The sequence below is a fragment of the Gastrolobium bilobum genome, unplaced genomic scaffold (genome assembly GCF_033153095.1).
Source record: "Gastrolobium bilobum isolate Gb01-03AN ecotype WA unplaced genomic scaffold, APGP_CSIRO_Gbil_v1 utg4635, whole genome shotgun sequence".
In the NCBI taxonomy this organism is placed as follows: domain Eukaryota; kingdom Viridiplantae; phylum Streptophyta; class Magnoliopsida; order Fabales; family Fabaceae; genus Gastrolobium; species Gastrolobium bilobum.
Genome location: NW_026897744.1, coordinates 86,314 through 95,479, shown reverse-complemented (window position 1 = coordinate 95,479; position 9,166 = coordinate 86,314). Strand labels below are relative to the sequence as shown.

The window sequence follows — 9,166 nt, the reverse complement described above, 5'->3', positions numbered from 1 at the left end:
AAGCCATAGATGATGGAATGAGCTCTCTACTGCAGAATTATACTTGGCAGCTAGTCAATTTGCCAAAAGGGGCTAAGGCTATAGGCTGTAAGTGGGTACTGAAGAAGAGACTGAATAGTGATGGATCAATAGCTAGATACAAAGCACGTTTAGTAGCTAAAGACTATAGATAACAAAGTGGAGTAGATTATTTTGATGTCTAGTCACATATGTGCCATCTATTAACTATAAGAATTCTTCTTGCTTTGGCATCTATTGAACACTATGTAGTGTATCAAATGGATGTAAAGACGATTTTTCTAAATGGAGAGTTAAATGAGAAAATATACATGGAACAATCGGAAGGGTTTGTCATATAAGGTCTTAAGTTCAAAGTTTGTTAATTAAACAAATCCTTGTATGGTCTTAAGCAAGCACCTAAGATGTGACATCTTAAATTTGACAAAGCGGTAAAGATTTATGGATTCCAGTCTTGTTACTCAGATAAATGTCTTTACCATCGTTTTATGTCAAATAAGATAGTCATCATTTACTTGTATGTGGATAACATGTTAATTATTGGCTCCGATCATTCTGTAGTAAGTGACATGAAAGCTAATTTAGCTAAAGAAATATTTAACATGAAAGATCTTGGTATTGCTAATACCATTCTTGGTATGAAAATAAGCTTTGAAAGGCAAGTCATCTCCCTTAGCTAGACTCATTATATTGAGCAACTACTTTCTACTTAGGCATACAGTGAGTGCAAACTAAGTGAGACACCATGTGATTATAATAAAAGACTGAATCCTCATGAAAGGACCAATGTGAATCAATTAAAGTATTCAAAATTGATTGGTAGTCTCATGTATGCTGCGAGTTACACTAGACCTGACATAGCCTTTATAGTTGGCATGTTGAGTCATTTCACTAGTAATCCTAGTAAAAAGCATTGGGATGCCCTCGATAGGCTGATGAGATACCTCAAAGGTACTAAAGATTATGCTCTACACTAATCTGGCTATCCTTCAATTGTGGATGGATATTCTGATGCGTCATGGTGCTCAGAAATAAGAAATAGTAAGTTCAACAGTAGATATGTACTCACTTTGGGTAGAGCTGCTATTACTTGGAAATCCAAAAGACAGACTTGTATTGCATTGTCATCTATGGAATCAGAACTTTTTGCTTCAGCCTCAGACGGCGAAGAGGCTGAGTGGATAAAGAATTTGATTATGGATATTCCTTTGACTCGACTAAAGATTAATTCTTTAAGCCTGTTCTGTGATAATCAAGCCGCTGTCCAAGTTGTTACAAATGCTCTCTTTAATTCAAAGAGAAGACATGTGAGACTAAGACATCTGTTGTTGAATTATCTGAGAGAACAAGGAGTTATCACCTTAATTGATATGAGATCAAAGAATAACTTGGTTGTTACTCTTACAAAAGGTATACCTAAAGATCGATTATTCAAAACAATGGGGTTAATGAGGTTAAAGACTACGTACACAAGTCTTAATTACCATTTACTTACCTTCTAATTATGTGTTTTGAACTATCGAATCTTCCTTTTGTTGGCCAAAATGATAAGCACGGTTCATATGTTTCATTGATGTTCATGATTGCTAATCAATTTGAAAAAGGTAAGTTATCTCATTCTAAACTTGATGAAAATAACTTGAACCTAATTCAAAGGTTCTACCTGGGAAACTTGTGTTATTCCAAACTTGATGATACAATCCAACTAGGTTGGACCATCCTTTTGGTTAAATGATCTCATTCCAAACTTGATGCCAGATTATTTGACTTTGAGGAATCAATAATTTTGACATTCCAAATTGAAATATTGAAATAGTTGTATGCTTAAGAAGCCTGTTGGTCTTGTTCTTATTTGAAACTTGACATCACATGGCTAAGTTATTGTAAGTTACTTGACTATTGGTCGTGTTCATTGAAACTAGACAATGATTATTCTTTTACAAATAAACTTAAGTTGATGGCTCTTTGCAAATCAAATTGTTTAGGCCTTGTTTATAATTTATGAAATTGGCTTGATACTTATGAACATGATATTATGATGCTTTATGATATTAATATATGTTCCTCTTTTCCTGATGATATAATGTTAAGTTCTTTTAGTAGAACTAGACATCTTTGGTAAATTATTTAACTAATTGAATTTATGTTAATATGAAATTCATATTTGATATTGTACAGAGGATGATAGAGATGGAGGAGAGCTTAACTCCTTGGTGAATGAACACATCATTTAGAGTGTGTGCGGACTTGACAGTTTACCCATTATTGCTTATTTTGATGGAGTCCATTTATTTGAGACTTGCATTTTGCTATCTTTATTTTATGAACATTGTTGATTGTGAACTGATTTTGAGACTTATTGATGTTGGGATTTGGATGAGTTTAGATTGAATCTTTAACTCTAAACATTTATTTTGGTATGTTGGTCTCATTACAGATTTATGATAGTGATGATTTATTTATTTAGATTGCAAATAACGATTGAGTTTAATATCCTACTGGTAAAACTCTTTGATTGACCCGAGTTAATTTTCTTGGACTGGATGTGAATGATTCATGTTTGTTTGAACATTACATTGATCACTCTATTGGGTTGTGTTGTATGGTGAATATGGGAGGAGATTGTTGGATATATTCATAATATAGTCCAGTAGTATGTTTACATATAAGCCCAATATGTGAAAGCATGGTTATTTGAGTCTATATGGGCTGGAGCCCAATAACTTGCATTATCTCTAGGATTTTCTAAGCTGGAGGTAACACTGTTGAGTATTCCAAACTTGATGCCTCTTGATGTAATACTTCAAAAACCTTAAAACCCTTCTCTATCAAATTAATTACCTATCAAATTAATTACCTCTAACATATATATGGCTTCATTGAGATAGTTTCTTTGGATCTTCTTCTGTGCTGGTTAAAGATTGTTAAAAGAGGCCCATATTACAATGGGAAAAGTGGTGGTGGTGACTCAAATGCTATAGTTTGCTGATGAATCAGGTACATCATGAAAATGGAAAAAAGGTGAGACGAGTTCAGGATTTAAGGTTTGTTAGTTGATAGTTGTGTGGCATTTCTAGCCGTGCGTATAGAAAAGGCTTTGTTGGTAAAGACTATACCCACGTAGGTGATCTCTTGGTCTCGAGGGGATTAATCTTCGGCTATCAACTGAGAGATACCCTTGGAGCAATCCAGAAAGACCCAGAAACTATATACATATATCTAGTATTATTTTATATTCGTATTTGTTACACTATTAATCTTCATCATTTATCCCACTTACAAAATCATGGTTCTAGTTTCATTTATCCCACTTATATATTATGGTTCTAGTTTTTTTAATTATATAAGTCATTGAATACATGTAAATCAATAATCGTTAATAGGTATAAGAATTCTTATTCTTTTTCATTTTTGGGTTGAGAACCGATTGCTTTTTGGTTGTTGCTCTCCGTAGGCATTAAAAATGGTGATAAATTAACAAACAAAAAAAAACATATTTTGATATTTCCTGAATCTTAGCAGGCACCAGACAAAGATGTGAATTTAACTTAAGAAATAGTAAAGGGGATCTCACTCTGATAATTCTGAGACATCTATAACTGAAAAAGATCAAGTCTCTCATATTTACAATTATCTGCATTTCTATATGTATTTTATCAACATACATTGTAAATACATTCAAGAAAGATGAAGATTGACATAAGTGTTTATCAGTTTATAATTAAGATGTTAACTAAGTATCTTATTATCCCTTCTAAGTGTAAGCATAGGTATAAATAGAAAACAAAGTTGACAGATTAAGGCTGAATATTACTTCTTAAACTACTTGGATGGAATTCCTAATTGGGAAACATCAGTTACCTGCTATGGTTAGCTACTTCACCTCTCACAACTTCTGTTATCAAATCTTTGAAGATCAACCGTTCAATATCCAACACAATATTTGGTATCTCACTGTTGCAGTCTCTGAAAATTGTGGGGTGATGCATCAAATCTTCCAACAATAGACTTTTCAAATTCTCATCCTCATTAGCCAAGCTGACATTCCTATTTTTATATTGTAACTTACTAATTTCAGTGCAAAGCTCATCCAAAAAGTGCTGTCCTTTTAGTTTTCTACCTGCTTGCTGATTTGGCTGGCACCAAAGAGTGGAAGAACTCTCCAATGTTGGTTTTTGAACTAGAATGTCATTAACCACATCAAATATGAGCTTTCTTTGTACTTGCTCAGGATTATTTGTCTTGGAAATCTTGGCACTGTGTTCAATATTGATATGCATCTTGTTTGTCTTGATTTGCTCTAGTGCAAGGAACAACTTCGGATTAATCGGGTAACCCGATGAATGAAATGTTTGACTAGAGTTGGGACTGCTAAGCAGTCCTGATGCTATCAGTATTTCTGATATATATTTATGGTCAGGATCATTGGTGAGTTTCTCATCATTATAGTCAATTTGTTGAAGAATTTGAACCAAATTCTGAGTTTTCAAGTCATCATCACTGGCTCCTTGGCTGAAGTTGAATTTTGTGGTGTTGGATGAAAGAGGAAGATCTTCTGAGTTCTCTTCACTACTATCATAAGTGTTCAGAGCTTCATCTGTAGCAATAAATTTGAAGAGAATCAAAATGTCACTCAAACTCTTTTCTTAGACAATTTTTCTGAATGGCAGCAAAAGGTGTATTCGGTGCAGTAAATCATTTGAGAAGATGATTTTAGACTAATTTGATATTCAATCTATGTTGCTTAGAAATGAATTGTGTGGAAAGAACCAATTTAACCCAAAAGCTTAAGCTGTTGGGTGAGGCTACATTAATGATTTTATATATCTCAACACGCCCCCCACACGAGAGCCCACTGAACTTAAAGAATGGACGATGCACAAGCCCACCTACCTGTGCGAAGAAAGAAATTCCACTAGAAAGAAAGTGGGGGGCGGTGAGGATCGAACCCGGTACACCGAGGCTCTGATACCATGTAAAAAACCAATTCAACTCAAAAGCTTTAGCTGTTGGGTGAGGCTACAAGTGTGCAACATACCTAAATCTTTTGAGATGTCTGATTTCCTTTTAAGTGGAGAAGGTGGGTCTTCACTATAGAATTCAGCCTCAAGAACAGACACAGGACTTGGTTGTTCAGCAGTAACTCCTGTCTCAGCCATAAAGCTTTCCTTGCTTAACTCTTTTTCTGCATTCTGATCAATGAAAGAATGTTAAACCAGGTAATTTAGATGCAAGAATCTAATTATAGGAGGAAAAAACACTTACATTTTGATTCAAGCCATTTAGCTGGATGGGGTTGCTATTGATCTTTTCAGAATGACAATTTTGAAGGAATTCTATTTCACTGTGAGAGTCCATGCTTCTCTTGCTGTCAAAATCTGGTGAAATAACATCAATTTCATGCTTAAAATCCCTCCTTTGATAGCTGAGCTCACTGAAACGTTCATTTCTTTCCTGAAAAGTAGAGAATTTTTGTCTGGGTGTTGTACTTGGGGAAGACAATTCCATGGATTGCCTGTTGTGTAGTCTTCTGTTACTGCTGGAATCTGATGATGGACTGGTTGGTGGAGAAGGCCTCTCCAAATCAAACTTCTTTTGTAGTCTTGGGCTCCTGGTCTCAGATGTATTGCTGGACTTGGTGGTGTTTTCTCCATTAATGACTCGAGGAACTTTTGAGGATTGCATCAACTTTGAAGTTCTTCTCATCTTATTACTCTTATCAACTGAATGAAAGGGTTGACTAATAGGATCCTTGACATGTCTGAGGCCTGATTTACCATGAATTGACATTTCTGTGGAAGCAGGAATATTGGTTTTTCTTGCTACTTTTGCTGGTTTCATGATGACTATTGGAGATTTATTACCCTGAGTTGAACTTGACATCTCAAAAGTGGCAGATGATGGGTCCTTCCTTTGTATTCTTGGCCTTTGTACTTTCAAGCTTTCACTGAGACTACCATTATTCCTATTGTCAGATGGAGAATTTGAAGCCTGATCTCTTGTAATATCTAATGATTCTTTATATCTCTGCATGGCTTCAAGAATCTGTTTAAGGGCCCTGAGATCCTTTCCAGAATTTTTGAACTCAATATCTGCCATCCTTTTCTCAATTTCCCCATATACAGAGAGGGATTGATTTGATGCTTTTATTGAAGATTCACTTCCCTTGGAAGCCTGTAATTGAGAACCTTGGCTTGCATCAGGTTGCCTCCATGGAGTTGGTTCTAGGGAATATTTTGAATATGGTGTCACATTTGTGATTGAAGCATCCCTTCTAGACTGAAGCAAGGTAGACCCCTTACTTGTCCTAGGGGATACTGAACTTTGGTGTTGGATGTATTCATCAATTTTGCTAGATCCAGAAAAGTTCTCATTGTTGTTGGTGGTGCTGCTAGAGATCCCCTTTGGAGTATCACAAGTTTGTGTCCAGTCTGGGAAGGCTTCTAGTCCCATTAACTTTGCTACAACACTGGATGATGGTCTTTTAGAAGTTTCTGGTTCTTGAAGCTGCTTAAGCATTGTGCTGAAATTCCCATACCCCTTCTGTGGACCCTTCAAAAGGTTGTGAGATTTTGTTCCTTCATTGAAACCTTTGATGGATCCTTCCTTGCTGTCCAAGGAAAGCCTTGGGAGTTCTTTGTGCTTTGTAGCAGATTTTAATGTGTCATGTATATCCCTCCCATCATAGGAGAGTCTTGGTGAATCCCAAGGTGCTTTGTGGGATTTAGTAGGAACATGGAAGGCTTCATTGGCAACAATAACTCCTGCATTGACAGATTTTGGTGCCTGCAAAGGCCTTGGAGAGTCAATGTACTTCAAGATACGACCTTTCTTTTCACCTTTAGCCACAGTTTTAACTAACAATCCTTTGGCTTCTCTATGCATTGAGTCTTTGACAATATCACAGAAATCAAGGGATTGATGGCCTTGGTTGTCAAGTTGCTTCATTGGTGCTCTTGAATTGTAGTTTTCTGTAATTTTGATTTGAATGATGGATGGTGGATCTATCTGAATTGTTTTGTTAAACTCAAGGGATGACATGCTAGATGAACAAGATGATGAAGACTTTGAAGTTCCTGATGATTCTGTGGAGAGTTGTTGATTCTGTCTTGCAACCTTGACATTCTTTTCAATGTGATTACTGTTTCCACCTGAGAATAGAAAAATTTAGTAGGAAGAAATTTGAAATTTCTTGTGAAACTTTAACCTCAACTAGATGTTCATTCTTTTTTATGTTCTTGCTAGAAAATATGTTGGCTTGTTTACACATGTTAAAGCTCCACAGAAAAGCAGCACAGAAATTGATAATAAAACTATCAGGAAAAAAATTTGTATAAACTTGGTGCATCCAAGTTGGGTGTATAAAGTCAACATAATTATTCACAAATCAGTATATATTTATGTGTAATAATAGTTTATTTAATGATGTATTATAATTTATTGCCTTACTACACCTTATTTAAATGCATCATATTCATACTAGAATTCAACTGTATTTATCAAGTATCTGATTTTATGGCACAAAAAGTCCTAAACATGAAATATTTACATCATTTATTTTATCTGCAAAGATTTTAATGATAATAATTATGGGTACGTCGCTTCTCATGTGACTGCTGAAAGAAAAGTTGCAGCAAATTTTTAACACTGGGATACACGTACGGATCGTAGGATACACGTGCGGATTCTATCAAAAAAAAAAAAAAAAAAAAAAACAGGATTTGAACGCGTATCCTGTGTTGCTGCAAGTTTTCCCTTCTGCAGTCACATAAGAAGTAATTTCCCCAATAATTATTATTACTACCATTTACAGAACCATGTGCCACTTGGGAATATATAAATTCTGGAATTCTTCCAGAAAATAAAGCAACTTCAACCATCCAACATTATTAAATGAGGAAAATGATATATAACTATAGGCGAATCATAAGGTACAAACTCAACAAAAAGAAAATATTTGTATCTCTGACGCTGCTAAAGATTACAAGGTCTCATTCTAATACACTGAATTTTCAAAAATTTCTTCAAACATATGAAGGGTGAAATTTCAGAAAATCTACTTCAAATTTTCATATCTTGAAAATTTTTCAGAGTTTCATATAAAATGGAAATGGTATTTTACACGAGGATGGTTATATTTACAAATTTTTTATTTACAAATTATACTATGTCTAACCAGTAAGACACTCTTGAGTAAAGTATTACAGGTCCGACACAACGTAGTTTGTAAAAAAAATAAATTTCAATATAACCCTACTCATTTTACATATCTTGAAACCATGACTTAACTTGGAAAAGACAGCAATAAGCCAATTGATAAAAGGCTTTGCTTTGTCTTGTAACTACATGCACCGGAAGAACTTTTACCATTTGCCACCCCTCACACCCCACCAAATTTTTTTAAAATAATAATAATAATAAACCTGAATGAGAAAAGAAGATAAAAATTATGTGACAGTATATTACTGACACATTATAAGTTAATTTGGCTATTCCATTACTATTGGAAGAAAGTCATTTTAAACTAAATATTCATTTCAATCAAATTTTCTCAATCAATTGTATATGTTTTAAAATCTGTGAAAATCACTTTTTAAAAAATAAACTAAACTAACTGTGGTACTAATAAAATTACCTTCAGAATGCATAGCAGAAACAGAAATATTTCAGATTACCTTGATTATGTATCTTCTGATTCTGGCTGCTAGTGCTTTGGCCTGTGATGAACCTGTTGCGATCAAATAGCTGAAAAAATCCACTGATGCATCCAATCTGCTTCTGCAACTCGGGATTTTCATCCTTCATTGATGTCAAAACCTTCTTAGACATTTTGTTTTCTTCCACTTTCCAGAGTCCAAAAGGCCTCAATTTATGTAGCTACCATGTTCTTATTTCTCTCTCCCACAGAATGTAGAAGAGAGGATATTTTTTTGTTTTGGGGTCTTAAATGGAGGTAACAAGAGTATGAAATGTGAAGGAGTTTCAGAAGGAGGAACTGAAAGGGCTTGAGAATCAGAAGTTTTCAAAGAAGATAATGACATGCAAATCTCATAGTTTGAGTTGCTTTTGTGTGTTACATGTGTATGCATGTGAATAGAATAGAATGTCCATGACCATGAATAGAACCAAAGAGAAACAAAACAACAAA

General features: G+C 34.7%; 1 protein-coding gene across 1 annotated transcript; it reads right to left on the bottom strand.

Moving 5' to 3' along the window:
* Positions 1-3,853: 3,853 nt before the first annotated feature.
* On the bottom strand, positions 3,854-8,847 carry LOC133309721 (protein LONGIFOLIA 1-like). Its single transcript, XM_061510518.1, has 4 exons — positions 8,694-8,847; positions 5,284-7,169; positions 5,057-5,210; positions 3,854-4,615 (listed from the first exon to the last, which is right to left on the bottom strand). The coding sequence occupies exons 1-4, from the start codon at positions 8,845-8,847 to the stop codon at positions 3,876-3,878; spliced, it is 2,934 nt and encodes a 977-aa protein (XP_061366502.1). The 3' UTR covers positions 3,854-3,875.
* Positions 8,848-9,166: the final 319 nt, after the last annotated feature.